Source organism: Lactuca virosa, chromosome 5 (genome assembly GCF_052849685.1).
Source record: "Lactuca virosa cultivar CGN04683 chromosome 5, Lactuca_virosa_CGN04683_v6, whole genome shotgun sequence".
NCBI lineage: Eukaryota > Viridiplantae > Streptophyta > Magnoliopsida > Asterales > Asteraceae > Lactuca > Lactuca virosa.
In genome coordinates this window covers 33,383,561-33,402,262 of record NC_136430.1, presented here as the reverse complement: position 1 = coordinate 33,402,262, position 18,702 = coordinate 33,383,561, and the positions used below count along the sequence as shown (strand labels likewise).

At 33.7% G+C, this 18,702-nt stretch overlaps 6 protein-coding genes across 8 annotated transcripts; 5 read left to right on the top strand and 1 right to left on the bottom strand.

Moving 5' to 3' along the window:
• Nucleotides 1–280: 280 nt before the first annotated feature.
• LOC145111129 (PKS-NRPS hybrid synthetase cheA-like) lies at nt 281–2,245 on the top strand. The gene is made up of 4 exons (XM_079047427.1): nt 281–313; nt 392–1,436; nt 1,526–1,966; nt 2,046–2,245. Exons 1-4 carry the CDS (start codon nt 281–283, stop codon nt 2,243–2,245), a joined length of 1,719 nt encoding a protein of 572 aa, XP_078903553.1.
• Nucleotides 2,246–2,434: 189 nt separating this feature from the next.
• LOC145111128 (uncharacterized) lies at nt 2,435–2,857 on the top strand. The gene has a single exon (XM_079047426.1). It carries the CDS (start codon nt 2,435–2,437, stop codon nt 2,855–2,857), a length of 423 nt encoding a protein of 140 aa, XP_078903552.1.
• An 860-nt stretch (nt 2,858–3,717) lies between these two features.
• Nucleotides 3,718–4,865, top strand: LOC145111335 (uncharacterized). The gene is made up of 2 exons (XM_079047623.1): nt 3,718–4,639; nt 4,742–4,865. Exon 1 carries the CDS (start codon nt 3,753–3,755, stop codon nt 4,587–4,589), a length of 837 nt encoding a protein of 278 aa, XP_078903749.1. The 5' UTR covers nt 3,718–3,752; the 3' UTR covers nt 4,590–4,639; nt 4,742–4,865.
• A 997-nt stretch (nt 4,866–5,862) lies between these two features.
• LOC145117468 (Glycosyltransferase family 29 (sialyltransferase) family protein) lies at nt 5,863–10,113 on the bottom strand. Of its 2 annotated transcripts, none has more exons than XM_079053757.1 (13): nt 9,885–10,113; nt 9,718–9,791; nt 9,009–9,098; nt 8,789–8,866; nt 8,454–8,554; nt 8,040–8,232; nt 7,864–7,954; nt 7,724–7,788; nt 7,481–7,635; nt 7,286–7,367; nt 7,060–7,169; nt 6,423–6,730; nt 5,863–6,110 (listed from the first exon to the last, which is right to left on the bottom strand). In XM_079053757.1, exons 1-12 carry the CDS (start codon nt 9,970–9,972, stop codon nt 6,541–6,543), a joined length of 1,317 nt encoding a protein of 438 aa, XP_078909883.1. In that variant the 5' UTR covers nt 9,973–10,113; the 3' UTR covers nt 5,863–6,110; nt 6,423–6,540. The 2 variants fall into 2 exon arrangements, with proteins under 2 accessions (XP_078909883.1, XP_078909884.1); XM_079053758.1 differs by having other exon boundaries at nt 5,863–5,987.
• Nucleotides 10,114–11,828: 1,715 nt separating this feature from the next.
• LOC145115503 (uncharacterized) lies at nt 11,829–14,810 on the top strand. Of its 2 annotated transcripts, XM_079051799.1 has the most exons (8): nt 11,829–11,889; nt 12,348–12,421; nt 12,510–12,564; nt 12,735–12,785; nt 13,004–13,095; nt 13,185–13,262; nt 13,686–13,875; nt 14,743–14,810. In XM_079051799.1, exons 2-7 carry the CDS (start codon nt 12,366–12,368, stop codon nt 13,825–13,827), a joined length of 474 nt encoding a protein of 157 aa, XP_078907925.1. In that variant the 5' UTR covers nt 11,829–11,889; nt 12,348–12,365; the 3' UTR covers nt 13,828–13,875; nt 14,743–14,810. The 2 variants fall into 2 exon arrangements, with proteins under 2 accessions (XP_078907925.1, XP_078907926.1); XM_079051800.1 differs by lacking the exon at nt 14,743–14,810 and having other exon boundaries at nt 13,686–14,064.
• Nucleotides 13,828–17,262, top strand: LOC145111127 (V-type proton ATPase subunit C-like; the record flags this gene model as incomplete). Its single annotated transcript, XM_079047425.1, has 8 exons — nt 13,828–13,875; nt 14,743–14,810; nt 14,945–15,086; nt 15,199–15,315; nt 15,503–15,628; nt 16,107–16,190; nt 16,275–16,354; nt 16,891–17,262. Coding segments are annotated over 8 exons (762 nt in total), but the record flags the coding sequence as incomplete, so codon positions are not given.
• Nucleotides 17,263–18,702: the final 1,440 nt, after the last annotated feature.

The following is an 18,702-nucleotide window of genomic DNA, read 5'->3' as shown; positions in this document are numbered from 1 at the left end:
GAGGGTGGAACCTGGAGGAACTTGGATGAATGTGAGGATAAAATTTAGGGTTTTATGTATTTATGTGGGAAATATGGGTTGCATTTGTCGTGGGCTTTTGGCTAAAAAAATTAAACTTTGGGCTTAAGACAAATTAGACTTTGGGCTAAACAATATAAGACGTTAGCCTATTCAAACTTTCAATATTAAATCAGATTTTTCTTTTAAAAAAAAATTGTGTTTTTAATTAATTTTTATTATTTCTTAATAAAAAAATTCTTATTCAATTTTGCAGGAGAAAATGGCGAAGATTTCAGAATTTTCTACCAACGAAGTATGTATTTTTAATATGTAATTTATATGTGTATATTTATTTGATATATTTATCGATTTTTTAACTCTTAATTTTTAGGTTTTTAGATCTCTTGAAGATTTGAAGAATTGGGTACAAAATATTGTGTGTTCTCAAGGTTATGTTACAGTCACTAAACGATCGAAGGCAACAACTTTTGGATTCAAATCTAAAGTATTTCTTTGTTGTGATCGTAGTGGTATACCCAGAAGTAAAAATGCGGAAACAAAAAAAATTAATTGTCCATTCGAATTGATAGCAAAGTATTTGAAGGCACAAGATGGTTGGAAGTTACAGGTCGTACGTGATGATCACAATCACGAACCATCAATATATATGGAGGGTCGTTCATTTGCAATGCGATTGTCGGATAAAGAGACTCGTTTGGTACATGATTTGACAGAGCTGAATGTTAAACCGCTAGATATTTTGTCAACAATAAAGCGGCAAAATGAAAATAACGTGTCTTCACTGAAAACTATATACAATTGTGGCCATAAGTTTACGATATCTCAACGAGAAGGTAGAAGCCCGATACAAAATCTCATGCACATTTTGCATACTAAAGGGTATAATTATGAGTACCGTTTAAATGAGAGCACTAACGAGTTAGAGGAGTTGTTTTTTATGCACCCAATATCATTACAGATGTGGCAAGCATTTCCGTATGTGGTGTTGATGGATGCTACATACAAAACAAACAAGTATAATCTTCCTTTTCTGGAGATTGTTGGTGTCACTTCTACGAGACTAACGTTTTCCATAGCTTTCGCATTCATGCATAGCGAAAAAACAAGCAACTACGTGCGGGCATTGACTTGTTTGAAATTGACGATTAACGATTCTCTTTGTCCTCGTGTCATCGTCACAGATAGAGATTTGGTGTTGATGAAGGCGTGCGAAGATGTTTTTCCACAAAGTAATCATTTACTTTGTAGGTGGCATATATTCAACGATATAACAAAGCATTGTAGGAAACGTATCAAATCAGATAAGACTTGGGGTTCTCTTCATCCAATGTGGAAGAAATTAGTCGAATCTCCGACACCGAGTGCATACATGCAAGCGTATGCAGAACTTCAATCGTTATTGTCCAAAGATCCAGGTATCATTAATATATATCCTAAACTCTTAATTTCTTTAATAATTATTATTCATTCAATCATACTAATTTGATTTTTCTTCACATTTTAGTTGTTTTTGGGTATCTTTACAATACTTGGTTGGAGAAGTATCCCGACAAATTTGTATCATTGTGGACTGACAAAAGCACCAATTTTGGAAATTCAACAACAAATAGAGTTGAGAGCCAGCACGCTAAGCTAAAAAAACACCTGACATCTCGAAAACGTGATTTGGATAAATTCATATATGTTATTGAAACAGTTGTACAGTCACAAGATACAGCTATCAAAGAGAGTTTCACAAGGAGCATAATCATTCGTAAGCCAAAGTTTAAGGATGAGATATTCAATTCACTACGACATCATGTTTCAGAGCATGCTTTGGATAAAATCTTGGAAGAGCTTCATCGGTTAAAAGGATTTGTCCCAACTCCTGAGAATTGTGGCTGTCAACTACGAACATGTTTTGGTTTACCATGCGCTCACGAACTTGCGATGTATGTCGATGCAGGTATGTCACATGTATTGTATTAAATTGACAAGGTTTATATGTATAATCAGTTTATAACATTTTGACTTTTTTACTATAGGTTCACTTATTCCGTTGGATTCAATTGATATTTTTTGGAGAACGCTTGATTTTAAGCCTTGTGTATTTGTGGATTATGGAAATCTTAATGTTGATGATCATATGCAAAGGTGGAAGAAAAAATTCAACAATCAACCAGATCATGTCAAATACAGTTATATAAGAAAGATGGAAGAGATAATCGATCCTCAAAAATTATGATCAATGATCCTTCGGTTAAGAAAAATAACCGTGGACGCCCAAAAGTGAAGCATGGTCACCATCAAAGTCAAGCTCCTCACCGATACAGTTGTTCAGACTTGAATCAGGAACCACCTACGCATAGTTCATCATTCTTCGACTTGAACGATGAACCGACTAGGCATACTTCATCATTCTTCGACTTGAACGATGAACCGACTCGGGTATGATGAAAATGAGTGGCTTTTCATTCGCCAGCAATTGTATGATGAGTTATTGACGTCATATGAAGACTATTCTAGAGTTTTCATTGGATGCAATGGAGTACTTGATTCATTGTCTTTCTTCATGACAGATAGGACAGCACCACCAGAACACTATATGCTTATGCCTGAGACAGGTATCCTGATAGCCAACAGGTTTGGTGTGATTGTCCAATTTTTGACCACAGTGGGCCCTGTAACCTTTTTCCCTCTATGGAGAGGTCCTAGTGAGTTTCAAAATCATCGTGTCCTTACATTTGCACTTGTATACATCAACCACTATGTGATGGTACAGTTAGAAGGAGAGTATCCGATGCCTCCTATTTCAGCATTATGGATCCGCCACAAAGACCCGTCCGCAGCCGAATGACAAACTATGTATAAGTCGCGTCTAGAATTTTATAAGCGACTCAGACCTACGGAAAGATCTTTTATGACTATAGATGATTAGTTGTTGTTTATTTTTGTCTCGGATTTTTGTTATGTAATATTTAAAATTAAAAAAAATGATGAAGATTTGTTCGGATTTTATTTCTTATAATATTATTTATAATATCAATGATATTAGGTTGATGAAAATTTATTTATAATTTATTTTTTTATAATATTATATATGTTATTATATTATAAAAACTATATTATTGTCGTTTTTTTATCTTAATAAAAAATAAATATAAATTTATTAATATTAATTAAGTTAGTAAAAAATGTAATTATTAAATAATAATGATTTATAGATTATATAATAATGAAATAATAATAAAAGTTAGTCAGATAATAATTATATTGTGATGATGATTTAAAAAGTAAAGTCAATAATAATTATATGATGATAATTACCATAATTCACCTAAAAAGCAAACCTAATATATAGGTTGGTGTTTTGTAGAGTGGCGTGTCCAAAATAGGACCCAAAAAACAAAAATAAGTTTTTGAAAAGTCATGAATTTGTGATTTTTTGCAACTTTTAGATTTTTAGCTTTTGAAAAGTCAAAAAATGAACCAAAACACATTTTAAAATTATATTTTGTGAAAAATAAAAAAAAAAACAAAAAGGACTTTTGTAAAAAAAAAAAAAAAAAATTTATAGCATGAAAAGCAATCCCAAACGCCCCCTAAACAAAATCAAGATTATACATTTATGTTGACGAGATAAATATATATATATATATATATATATATATATATATATATATATATATATATATACACACATACATAGGCACTTCACAAGTATCTCTTTACATTTCTACACTACGGGGAAAATGTCTGAGCTACCACCATCGGTGGAGGGTCAAATCAATGGAGGTGGAGGGGGGCCTTTGGTGGGTGTTCCGGTAGAGGCTGAGGTGGTGGCTCCACCAAAACGGCAGCGTAGGCCAAGCGTTCGACTAGGCGACATCGGAGATCAACATATATATGATAGTCAACGAAGAACCAAGCAACATCAATGGAAGTTTTCATCTAAGGATTCCAAATCTTCGAAAACCCGGCCCCTCGTAAATCTAACAACCGGCGGTGGCGCAGTTAACGGAGAATTACAAGATGTCGTTGAAGATAAAGATGGAGGAAATGTGAATCATCATAATATGAACAATGGTAACAATAATAATACTAACGGTTTGATTGGGAGTTGGAAAGCTAGGGGTTGTTCGAAATCAAAAAGGGGGTTTTCTGCAACAAAACGTGTTAGATCCAATTGGGGATCGAAAATGGATGAAGGAGATGAGAAATTTGATGATGCGGATGATTTCGAATATGATGATGATCAGAGTTTGAATTTTTCGATGGATAACGAAATGGAATTGGATTACGGTGGTGGGAATAGAGGTAAAGAAACTAGGGTTAGGGTTTCAGATGGACCTTCTGATACTGATGCAAGAAATTGGAACAATAACCATCCAGAAAGGAATGGAGTTAGGGTTTGGTTGAATCAATTAGGTTTGGGAAGGTATGCTCCAGTTTTTGAAGTACATGAAGTTGATGATGAAGTTTTGCCATTATTGACATTAGAGGATCTTAAAGATATGGGAATAAATGCAGTAGGATCACGGAGAAAAATGTTCTGTTCGATTGAAAAACTCGGTAAAGGGTTCTCATGATGAATGCGATTCATGCTAATTGCAAAGACAGAAGGTCTAAAACTGGACTGGTTTGAGCCTTTTTCTTGTACTTTGATAGTAATAATTTGTTTGTCATAAAATGGTTTGTTTTACTCCTAATTTACCTCACTTTTTGACCTCAAATGATGCAGTTTTATGGTATGTAGATTAGTGTCGGATTAGCTATAATTTTTGCGGATGTTGTCTTAGGGAAGAATGTCAATAACTTTTGAAGTTCAATGAGGAAAGAGCTACCGGATAGATTTTGTTGTTCAAGTTGTGTTGAATGATGCAGTTTTATGGTTTGTAGATACCAGTTGGATTATCTTTAACCTTGATGATGTTTTGTTAAGGAAAAATGCTAATATCTGTTGCAATTTAGTGAATTAATGGTTTAAGAAAGATTTATCTATAATTTACCTCATTTTTGGCTTCAAAGGATGCATTTTATCTTTAATTTTGCTGATGTTTTCTTAAAGAAGAATGCTAATAACTGCTGCAATTTAGTGAGTTAATGGTTAAGAGTTATCAAGATATAGTAGTGTTTTTGGTAAAAAATGGTTTGTTTGCGTGTAATTTGCCTCACTTTTTGGCTTCAAATGTTAGTAGTTAAATCATCTGTAATCTTGCTGATGCTTTCTTAAAGAAGAATGCTAATAACTGCTGTAATTTAGCAAGTCAATGGTTAAAAATGGAGTTATCTAAGCCATTTCTTGTATATCAGTAGCTAGAAGCATTTATGATAAAATGGTTTTGTTTTATTTGTAATTTACGGGCTCCTCACAAAGCCACGAGGCCTGGAAATGGATGTTTTGCTGTTGAGTTATGCTTCAACTAGTTTATGACAAAATGCTAATATTGAGGTGGCGGCATGGATGTAAGTAGTAATTTGGTGAAATGGGATTATCGATTGTTGTTTGTAAACTTTGTATATGATGAGCTTTATTAAGACATTTTGATTGTGATACTTTTTTAAACATATGTTGTGTGGTGCATCATGTTTATGTTACTTGGCCATTAGCATTCACTGGATGCCAGTTAAAAATGTAGTTTACACTATTCATTGAAACAATTGTCAATTGTATATGAAAACGGTAAATAGAAGCTGTACAAAGAGCAGAAGAAAGAGAAATGATAGTCTGAAGAACTTTATTGTTTTTACCATCTTGCCATTTGGTTTGCATATTATGAATACAATTCTTATTCGGTTATTTAAGTTTAAGTGACTTGAGCTTGTTGAAGCCAGATTTTATCTAGTTTGAATGTTAAAAAATAAGTTAAAAATATATATAACCAGTTGACACGGAGGATATCAGATTCCTAGCAACTATTTCAATTACAAATATTAGAACCAGAACCTCTTCAGAATTGGCACCCAAGCAGTGAATACAGTAAAACCTATAAAGAAGCAAAAACATAAATGATGTGTACAAAATGAAAGAGCAATGAATACATAATTTTACAAGTGTGTTGCAATGAAACCAAAACTTCCTCCAGATGTGATCAGAAATGCCAGCCAACCTGGAAGGAAAATAGAGTACAAAACCCAAATTAAGAATAATGTGCCACAGTGCCAGGGCAATAACACTGTAGGATTCAGTTTTCTAAGGCAGTGTTTCTTAGCAAGATTTTGACTACGCCCAAAAAGGTAGGACAGTGATTCGCTCTCAAGTGTCAATCTCTCGTCTGTAGCAAAAGACGTAAATGCCCTCATCCTTATCATTAGAATATAGCTTGGGAAAGCTTGTCCAATTCAGTTCCAGTCCTTTCGTGTGTAAACAAACCACATGCGACTTAATTTATAGGTTAGTATGATAGGGTATGGAAACTTACAGTATATGGTTAAGTCTATGCTAGTATGCTACTCCTGCAGAAGCTCACAGAACTCCAGGCATTCGTTCTTCTGACTGACTTTCTGAGCATACATGCGTATTGGATGGGTGTTGTTGGTTCAGCTGTTGGACACTGTGCAGAGTTGACTATGTCCTGGACTATGCTCCAAAGGGTACATTGTCGTCTCTTTCACATATTTTTGATGATCCAAAGCAGCCTTTCTGAGGCTTGGATATTGACTTTTCTGAAGCTTCTTTTTGATCATGGAACAAGATGCCAGTGGGTCATCTGACCCTGCTGCAACCCACCTATATCATATTCATTATTCATTATTCATTATTCATTATTCAAATCAATCTTCATTTCAACCCATTCATGTGAAAAATGGGTGCTCAATTTTGGTTATATGTTTTTGATAACGGGTCAAACGCTACAGCAAACGTGAACGTGAAATATACTCAAGTGTTTACAAATCTCTAATTTGATTTTTATTTAAACGGATTATTATTTAGTAATAGTTTCATTAATCATATTTAACATACTAATCGCTAATGCAATTAAAAATCAACAAAAAAGTGTTGGTGGATCAACCCGCCCTATAAAGAGGATTACAATACTAAATGTGAAAACTACATACCTCAGCATTTTCTCTGATGCACGTCTGGCAGCAGTGATAGTACTCTGGCTGGGTACCCATTTCACAACACGGTTTGGATCAGCCCGCATAGGAGAATGAATCTTGATAAGCTTTCCATTTAGAAAATAAAAACATTAAATTAGTTAGGAAAAAGTGGAAAACAGGAATAGCAGTATACACTATACAATAATCTTGTACAAGGAGTAGGTGGATTATCTGAACTTACTCCTAAACACTCCATCATCTGGTAGTAAGCCCTACCCTGCAACGGGGTATGACCTTGTCGAGACTCTGAGAAATATCTTGTCCTGAAAGCAATAAGAAAATATCAGTTACAATGCACAATTCTTAGCAACCGATATTTTGTTATCAAATATCAACAATGTAAAGATAGGAGAAAAGTTTATATAAGTTTGTGTACCATTCTTTATAGCCGGGATCCACTGTAAATCCATACATGTCAACTGTATCACATACTGAAAGAGCAAACTCAAGAGCCTTGAGCCCAGTTCCCTTTGCTGCTGAACCAAATGATGCACCTAACATGAGATATACGCGATTGAGAATTGGAACTTCCTACAATATAAAATTCACAACTGTTATCTCCTGTAAAAAACATAAAATGACATGTCAAAGTAGGATGCCAAGTAACGATTATGCTCACCCGAATCATTTTGTTCATGATGTCATGGATTGTAGTTTTGACAAGCAGCACCTCTTTTCCAGCATCTGTAGAATGTGAAAAGTTTAGTATGCTTGTAGTGAAAGCATATCAAGTTCACACATGCAGAGTTATTACAATACCATATAACTCAGCAACTTTATCCAGAGCTTTAGCAGAACCTCGGTTGAGTAGGCGAAATGTACTTTTATGACCCACATGTTCTGTGTAATTCTTCATTGCAACAAAAGAGGGAGAAGAGAGAGTTAAATAGTTTTAATTATGTGCTGAAAATTAGATGTAATAGATACATACATACCTGGATTGGTGCACCATTTTCCCTTAGAACAGCATCATAATCATCAATCTCTTTACCAAACTTTGTTTTTAACAGATCTCCTGAGTTACCAATAACTGCACAGCGTTTAAACTGGTGTGGGACATATGGTGGTGTTTCAGGTAATACCAAAGAAAGTTTCTCCATGCATAGAGTTTTATTTGCACAGTTGTTACTGCATAAGACATGCAACACATCAGACTGAAAAATCACTACTTCTTGAAATTTGAAGAAATTTAACTTTTGGCAACCTGAGTTTCTTTTCTTTTCTTTGGATAAAGGAGGGTATGGTTGAAAGATAGAACATAAAAGTAATACAATAATGAAATGCCTGTTTCACATGCCTTACTAGAATTTACCAGTGCATTTTTGTTTTTGTAATGGTTTGAGACTTACAGGAGTATTCCTTTATTAATCCTCCGCCATGCATAATCTTTCCATCCATTAGGTAAAGCATCAATGAATTCCTTGGTGAGAATGGTTGTACTGTTTCGTACCTGGACAACTCAGCTTATTAGAAACAGAACATTAACAGAATGTAGATGAAACCCCCACATGGAATTTCTTTAGTATAAGGTGGCCTCATGACAAAATAATAACATATCGAGATCATGTATTCAAACTTTTCTGTGTTAAATAAGAAGGCATCATGTGTAGATTTCCTTAGGCATAAAAACAAATTGCTTAAAAAAGGCGACAAGTATAGAACTGAGTAGACATTAGATACTAACCTGCTCCCATGTGGCAACTGCTTCACACAGATTGAACTCGAAAGATAAGCCCTCTACATTCCCAGTTTTGGGGTCTTTCTGTGAAAGCCGATAATTCAGATATTAATTACAAACTGCAAGGTATAGGTACATCTGTCCAACAAGAGGCAATACCCCTTTGTACCTGAGGGTACCTTTACGATGTTAGATCATGAAAATTCAAAAATTTGAGATAACCTACCCATTTGGGGATGGTATCACTAGGGAACTGTAGTGTAACTTTGCAGTAGTCTCTGCCATTGATAGCCTGCAGTCCTAATCCATTGGCCCTCTGAATCAATGTGAACAAAGTAAGCACATCATATCATAGTGATGGACAATTAGTGCTCCTCTTCTAACAGTTACTGCATAAGCTTTTTAATCATATATGACAAGCCTGACTTTGGTATGGAACAGATACATTAATGCATGTGTTAGGTGTTTATATTTGTTATATATGAAAATGTACACCAGGCATCCATTAGGATTAGGGTTTGCACTCTTTCCATCAATTCACAGCATGCAGTTGCACACATCAAACCTCTGAAATTACCAAACAACAGGCTTTTACGTTTTTGATGGTTCTATATTCTCAATATATAAATTGGTACTCTATATGCATCAAGGCGCAAATATGCTCTGAATCAGCTTAGTAGCTTTATCCTAGATCTTCACGCCATGAAGGCTTAATCAGAAAACTTAATACAGTATAATCCATTAGCTAACGCTTCCCAATTCAATAATATCTCTAGTGAACTCAGTATAGCTACAAATTTAACAACCTATAGCCGTATTTGGCTTTTTGAACCATCTAAGGTCATATAGCTACTTGTAAATACTCCATTTTACTACAAAATATTTCATGTCAAGTTCATAATCAAGAATCCAACTAATTTATATGAAAAACTCACCACACACTTTTGAAATCCACTTTGCAACGACTGCAACGCTTCCATTTCTTCATCCGAAATGTTGAGTGTTCCGTCTACTCACGAGTAGCAATTATAACATCAAATCAAACTAAACAAATAATATAAAATTTGCAGATGCAACTCAGAGAAAACAAAAGTAAACATACTTAGGTTAGAAACGCCGGTGATATAGATGAGAATAGCTGCAACTCCAGATGCTAAAGCAACGATGAATGCCAAATGTAAGAGCCTCATTTAATGCCACTTCGTTTACTGATCCGCTGAGATTTTCGATCAGTTACTTCAATTCACTAGGCATTCGACAGAATCCAAGCCCCTAATTCTTCGGAGAATAATACTAATACCACAGTCGGTGTTGGAAATCACGAAGTGATTCTGAAGGCTTCTCGATCTGATTTGCAAATGGAAGACATTTTATAGTTGCAACAAAAAGTAGCACTTAACACCCTTATAGTATGTACTATCTTGCTTTCTATCCCCTATACTTTTGTTAATGTATCACAACTTCTCAAAAGTCCTAATTATTCAGATGATATAAAACTACTATAGGAAGCCAAGATACATTGAACTCTATAAAAGTTCAATGAGTTGCTATATAAACATTTCACAATCCATTAAAATTCTATCATCCTTTTTACTATGCATTAAATTTTATAAAATTCAGTAAATTGTTGCATCATTATTTCCCTATCTTTTTTTTAAATACTTTTAGATAGAACTGATATTGCATAAAATTCAAAGATACATTAGTTAAAAACACATAAACTAAATTTTAAAAGTTATGAAAACTAAAAGTTTAGATAAATAAAAGGATATTAATCAAATATTACGATGCCTAAAAATATACTAATTAAAAGATATGATATGTACAAATTACTATATTTTATTTTGATGTTCTCATAATGGTTCCTCAAAATCTCATGTTTTTTCACGGACATGTCACTTGGATCCAAGTAAAATATTGATGTTTTATCATGTTAATTTTTATACATTATTTATTTGCTAATTATTAAAACTTTAAATTATTAATATACATTTTTAAATGACATTTTATATTATTTTAAAATATAATAAAAACTAGTATATAAATCAAAAATAATTTTTTTTATCTAACGTAATATATTATTATATATAATACACAATAAACAAACATTTTATTGAAGTATCAAAATATATCTATATGATTTTTAGCGAATATAATATATAATGAGGGTCAACCATTTACTCACCGTATAGTTTAATGAGTGTTGAACTCTTCATGTTATTGAATGGCATGTCATCAACCCATTATACATAGAACTTTCATTAAGCCATATGCCATTTTCTATTGAGCTCCCACTATGTATGCCATAAGGCTATATGTTACGTATCCCTCGAAAAAAGGATCGGAGTGCTAAGGTGGCTTCGAGTACCAACGGGAACATCAAGCCGACCCTTGGTGACACTTGCTTGGGACTTACTTACAATATCTCTCATATATTTTCATTCTTTTGTGAGTCGTCATTCTTCTCTCATTCTGTCTTTTCCTTTTTCTCATTCGTATATCGTGTTTGTGTTTGCTTGTACTTTACACCTGAAAGATGAAAAATAAGTATAATATGGTTTGAAAGAGGGTGTGAACGATGTAGGAGGGGAGTAATGTGATATTGACATTACACAAAATGATAAAAAAAAATGAATAACGAGTATAATAGATAGTTTAACAATTCAAGTAGTTTAGTCCATTTTGCTCGAGACGTTAGTTATAGAATTTATCATGCATTATTATACTAAGGTGTGCGGCTTTTAAAGTGTTGACCATTGTCATTTTAACCAAATTATATTTATATTTTATTTAATATTTTGAAGTATAAATGTGTACATTGATGCCATGTTATGGAAAGACACGTCTTCGTAAGCACATCATTCTTAATTATATTTTTTCATTTTTTAGTTTTGTTAACATTCACAAGTCATGTTTTTTGTATTCATTAAAAAAGGTTTGTTTTTGTCAATTGTTTACCTTGAGGGTAGTTTCTGTCACTAGTTAAAACGTTGGGGAGGCGACTCGTTTAGTTAGCCCTCTTTCTAGTAATAAAGCATGGGATCATCGTTTCCGCCGTCTAGCCAACACCAGCAGTAATAGCAGAAGCAGCTCCTCCATCTCGACTGGTTAGTTCTCTGGTCGCTCTCACTCTCCTCGCAAACACGCATACTCATAGAGAGTAGTAAGTGTGTATATGAATATCAATTTTGGTTTTCTCTCTTGTTAGGGTTTTAATTTTGATACAACTTTCTATAAGTTGAATAATTCGTTGTTCCATTTTCTTTCAAAATGAAGTGGAGTTTGTTTTTTATTTGGTAGGAAATTAAGATATGGCTCTCGTTGATTGTTAACCAGTAATAATTTCAACCATCTAGCACCGAGGCGGTATCCCTTCCTGTTCGCTAATTAAAATAAAAAAGCATTAAGAATCTGATAGCACACATTTCAGGCTTCAATCTTGAACTTTTAGTCCAGTATGCATTAGTTTTTATCTCTAGATTCCCATTGATACGATATTTCTTGATGATCTGAGCTGAAATGTTACTATATTGAAGATGATTCTGAATGATGCTACCATAAACAGAGTCATTGGTCAAACATCATGACAAAGCTCAGGAAGCTCAATCGTCCTACAGGTCATCGAATCTCCATGCTCAGGTTTGTGATACTCATTTTGTCAAACATTTTTGCATCTACCATTGCATGCCACCTAGGAAGACAACGCTAAAGTGTTCTACTTCTTCAGGACCATGGTCTCTCAGTTGGTGAAGCATGAACGAATAGAAACTACTGCTGCCAAGGTGAACTACTAGCCTAGTAAATTATATTTCATTGTTTTTAGTAGTTTCGCCAATTCAGTTGATACATGTGTTCTATAGGCCCTGTTTTCTTCTTTATCTTTCATTGTTTTAGTATTATTATTATTATTAGTATTTTTTGTATATTTCATTTCCTTTACTTGTAGTTTTAGGCCAAAGAAGTCCGCCGTCTTGCTGATAACATGGTGCAGCTTGGTAAAGAGGTGTGTGCAGCCTGCAACTTACTATTACTATTGTACTTCATATTCTCTCCATCATGAACCTCATGAATATTGCAAAGTTTTCCACTTTTAGATGAAAACTTTAAAGTTTTGATGCTAAATTACATATTTGTCCATATAATCATTACAAAATAGTTTCTCTTTATCATTTGGTACTTCATATACAATTGATTAATAGTATTTCCCTATAACTTTTGCAGGGTACCCTTTGTGCTGCCAGGCGTGCTGCTGCCTTTGTGCGAGGGGATGATGTCATTCACAAACTATTTACAGAGCTGGCTTACCGATACAAGTGAACATCAAACCCATCCTTTGGTCAAAATTTTTTATTCTCATTTACTCAAATATTAACCATGGTTAAACAATATATTGTTGCTGCAGAGATAGGGCAGGAGGATATACAAGAGTACTTAGAACTCGTATAAGAGTTGGTGATGCTGCACCAATGGCACATATAGAGTAAGATTTGTTATCACTTTTGGCTTCGAGTCCTTTATTGTCATTTACTTTTTTCTTCCATTTTCCAAAGCATGTTGAATGTCATTTATCTAGGCAGCACTTTATCCATATAGCACTTGTAAGCTGTTTCTTTTTTACTTAATGGGCTTAATGGATGTTTTTTTTTTTGGCTTAATCTGGACAGAACGACTTAATGGGTTAAGCCAAAAAAACATATATTAAGACAGACACTTAACCCTTTACCTATTTCCCTTCTCTTTTCCCTCCCAACTCCTCTTAAGTTGAAATTGATTAATGATGTTCATTTGTCATTGAAACCTTATCAGTCTGATGGCTCTTTTTTTTTTCATGACTTTGAGGATTTATAATTAATGCATGTTTTTTCAGTATTTTTGTATTGTGAATATTTTTAATTATTAACAGGTTTATAGATAGGGAGAATGAGCTTAGGCAGTCGAAACCCCCAGCTCCACAACCACCTCAAAGGCCAGCATTGGATCCATGGACAAGATCTCAGCTTAGCAGGAGTTTTGCACCTCCTAAAGATGTCAAAAGTGAGGATTAAAAAGCCTTTTTGTCATTGGAATCATTCATTCCAAAGGGAAATAAGAAGGTTTAGAAACAAACAACTTTTAGAATGATATACTGAGTTTGTAGTGACATTTATGGCATTTGAATATTTCATTTTGTAAGGCAGCAGAGTTGATTTCTGCAATGAGGAACTAAGATTCTACGGTTTGATCATAAATTCGATTTAAAGTTTTGAATTCCATATGATAGAATACTCTAAATGGTTTGGGAACACATGGCATTTTTCAACATGCATAATATTGCATATCATGTATTAGTTGGTAGAAATAGGGCTGTGAATACTTTTGAGTTTTTATCAAGTAATTCAAGCTCAAACTTGATTTGAACTTGTTCAAGTTTGAGTACAAATATGAACGCAAAACAAATAAGGATTCATGCTTGAGTTTGTAAGAACTCAATTAGTCAATTTGAATTCTTATAGAGTTTTTTTAGCCATTATGTACCCGAGAGAGTACGATCACCTAAGTTATGTAGGTGTTTGCATGGTAGATTTGATTAGTTAAACGTCCTCAATGCAGAAGAAGACCAAGAACAATATAGAAAAAAAAAAAAGAATGGTCAATCGATTCCACCATTCACCATTAAACTCTTTCGATTCTTTGATTTTCTCATTCATTTTTCTTCTGTAACAATGTTGTACAAAATGTACTTCGTCTCCAAAATAATCTATTTAATTTGTCTTCTCTTGCCCCACTAAACATACAAGAAACAAATCAATAGGTACTATGCACTACAATATTACATTGATTGCTCATTTTATCGTGTGATCTGCAACACTATCCTTATTGTTTTCCTTGTTGAAGCACAAATTACTTACTTGAGTTGATACTATGTATTTGGAATATACTTGGTTGGGTTTTTGATGCTTTTGTGGCTTGCACTGTGACAGGTACGCATTGCTGAGTATAACAATGTTCGCAGTCAACTCAATGCAATTAACATAAAGCAGACTGGAAGGTAAAAATCTGTTAATTAATGCCTATCAATGATTTATAAGTAGTGTGAGGTAGTAGGATTCAAGGGACAGAAAAAGGTTTCTATTGTATTTCTTATAATCCACCTGACCTGATCTGACTCATTTAATTTTGTAGCTTAGCTGTTTGTGATCTGTCCAATTTAGTGGCACCAGAGGATCTTGTGACTTCAGAACATTTGGTCACTCTCATTGCTGTTGTCCCCAAGTTTTCACAGAAGGATTGGTTGTCAAGTTATGAGACACTGACCACTTATGTGGTAATGGAGCCATGCTGTTTTGATTTTTATTGATGCTGCATATAATTTTCATAATTTAGTTGAAGAATATTATTCTGGAAATTCTACCCTTTGATTGAACTAATTGTTTTAGGTCCCCAGATCCTCCAAGAACTTACATGAGGACAATGAGTATGCTATCTATACTGTGACATTATTCGTGCGTGATGCTGACAATTTTCGAACCAAGGCACGCGAAAGAGGGTTTCAAGTGAGTTTTTCATCAATCAAGTTGCTTGTTTGTTACTGTGATTGAAGTTGAACAATCAATCTACTTATATAAAACCTAGGGGCTAGGGTTATTAAAACATGTAACTGGAAACCTTTTCCTTTGTCTTAATTTGTGGTAACATGCAAGTTTTGTTAAGGTTGATTGTTGATTTGAAATTGTGGTTCAGATTCGCGATTTTGAATATAATTCAGAAACTCAAGAGAGTCGAAAGCAGGAGCTTGAAAAACTGATTGAAGACCAGGAATCCCTGAGAAACTCTCTTTTGAATTGGTGTTATACAAGTTATGGGGAGGTACTTGTATCTCTGAGAATCTTCTTCTTGCTATTAATGTTGGAACTTATTATGGTTAAGTCATGCTTGTTCACAACTATTAGCTAGCAAACCTCAATAGAAATTAGTTTGTAGAGGGTAGATTGACTCTTTATTTTGCATCATATATGATATGATGTGATATATTAAATATGAGTACAAAACTATTTATTAAATTTTGTTGAATAAATCCATTTGACTTTTGTTGTAAACAATTTGAGTATGTTGGTTTGAGGGTGGTATAATTGCAGAAATGGTCAAGGGTTTGTTTGAATCTCAACAAGCATAATCATAGTGGTACTGGTAGTGTGGGCTTTTCCATTTCAATGTGGATTGGGCTCCTTCTAGGCCCTTCTGTTAGCCACCCATAATCATATCCATATATAAGTTACAGACTAAGTTGATTAAGAAAATTAAAACACACCTAAATGTTACCAACTTAACTTCAACCCAACTGCAGGTTTTCACTTCCTGGATGCACTTTTGTGTTGTACGTTTGTTTGCTGAGAGCATTTTGAGATACGGATTGCCACCTTCATTTCTGGTAATTAAATTTTGCATCACATCCAAACGGTTTCCTTCATATGTTTTTTTTTAATAAATAAAACTTTTATTCGGTTGGTTTCAGTCTGTTGTGCTGTCACCATCGGTCAAGAGTGAGAAGAAAGTAGGTTCCATCCTTGAAACTCTATGCAGCAGTTCAAACAGGCAAGTTGTCATATAAATTATAATATAATTTCTAATTTTCTATCAATCTTCCATCACTGACTAAAATTAACTAGTTAGTTTAAGTCTTATACTTGAAGAAACAAACAAACAATATCCCTTCCCTTACCCTATATTGAGTTCAAGAAACGAGGTCCAGTCCCCATTGTGTAATGTGTATGTAGGTATTTCTGGTACAATGAATGAATCCTCTTGCATGTGTTACCCTATCCATTGAGGGCGGACCATTTGGTAAAACTTGTCTTTTTCATGACTAGAATTTTGGATATATACAGCCACAGGATATGGGTGTTGGTATTCAACATTAAGACTCTTGTAGACCACAAACACTCAACAATACAATTGAATAAGCCAAAAGAAAAAAAAAAAAAAAAAAAAAAAAAAAAGAGGAATGGAGGTTCTTCAATACCCCCTCCCCCACGCTATCCCTCCCACCCCAATCCGTTTGTTTGTTTGTTTTATCTGATCCAACTGAATAACCGTTTTTGATGAGATTGGATTTGGGTATTGTTGTGCAGCACGTTCTGGAAAACAGAAGATGATGGAGGAATGGGCAGCTTGGGTGGTGATGCTGACACTCATCCTTATGTCTCCTTCACCATTAATCTTATATGAGCCTTGTGTTGTCACCAGTCTTTCTCGGTTTCAACTCAATAATCTCTTCTGTATTTTAAGCTGTATTAATTCACTCATGAGTTTTGCTTCATCCCGACCCTATTTTTTTTTTATTGTTAATTGTTTTAGGAAGATGCGAAACGGGCACCCGGTTATCCGTTATATTTCCAAAGTTGTGTAATAATCTTTGATTTGCTTCAAAACCATGTAAAATCTCAACTCCAAATAAGGTTTTTTTTTGTGATATTTGAAATATTGAGATTATTACTTTTTTACTCAGTTTATTTTTCTATTGTCTATTTGTATTTTGTAATAAAAGATAAATGAATAGAAAATAAACAATATAAAAATACGAATGTTTTCTTTTGCTCATTCCAGGGGAGGGAGTATATGGGTACGGCTGATACAAAAGTTACCCAACTCCATATTTCAAATGGGATTGTCATATCCACTATCCACTATATAAAATATATAATCACTCAGATAGATATATCATATTTATTAATATAATAAAGATAAATTAATAAATTTAATGAATACAAACAAATGACAAGAATTAATATGTGCTCTTATGAAGGTTTTCAAAATTTGAGATATATCCATTTAAAAAGTGGTTGATGATAGATATTAAATGAACTTTTTTTTGAACAGCAGATATTCTCTTAATGAATTGATGTCAAAATTCTCAAACAACGTATTAGATATGCATATAGCAAAACCTTACATTATCACCAAGTTGTAAACTAACAAATATTATAAGCTACAATATAATGTATTTCAGTGGCGGAGCCAGAAATTTTAATACAGGGATACAAACATTATTAAGATTCAAAATAGTAATGCAAATAGTTTTTTAGTATTTAAATTCGTAAATGAGAAAAAATATAATTTAAGCAAAAATTACAATTGAATCCGCCAACGCTTCATTACTTGAAATCGATCAATGATATCGTCACCAAGCAATGGCGAATCTAGAATAGAATTGCACATGGTTCCTAATTAAGTGCAGACGGAAAACCCAAAGAGTCAACGTTATATATGACATATCGGGTCGGGTCGAACCAATAAAAAAACGACCGGTTTGTAAAAACTCAAGTTCAACCGGACCGATAGAATAGCTAAAAACTGGTAAAATCAGTCTACTCAACCCTAAAACCTGATTTTTGCAACAAAAAAAAACTACTTTACACGACCGAGTCTCTTTCCTTTTTAAAAAGTTCATTTGCAACAACCATTTTGTACGACCAACAATATGAGAGGAGTTGAGTTGTTTTTTAAATTTCCTAATAACTATTCATAATTTATTTTTATAACATCAAACAGCTTCAACTCTCTTTTTATCTCTGATGTGTGTTAGGTTTTGAAAGTATTAACCATTTGCTTTGAAATTTAAATATAAGCCCGCCATTATTTTTTATTTATTTGTTTTTCTTATTTTGTCAAATAGTATTAGGTAGTTCCTAATTTCTTTTAGAGGTAATTCGTATTTTTTTTATACAAATACTATATAATATTAAAAAATTAGGTGGGTCCTAGGACCCACCTTGCTTGTAAGTGACTACGCCCATGTCACCAAGAACTTGTAGAAACACATCCTTGCAAATAAAAGTGACTAAACAATCATTTAAAAATTGATCATTCATGCTGTTCCTGGATTTATTCTCTCTACACTTGTTATAGCAATCATAAAATATATATTTTATGTAGTTATTCAA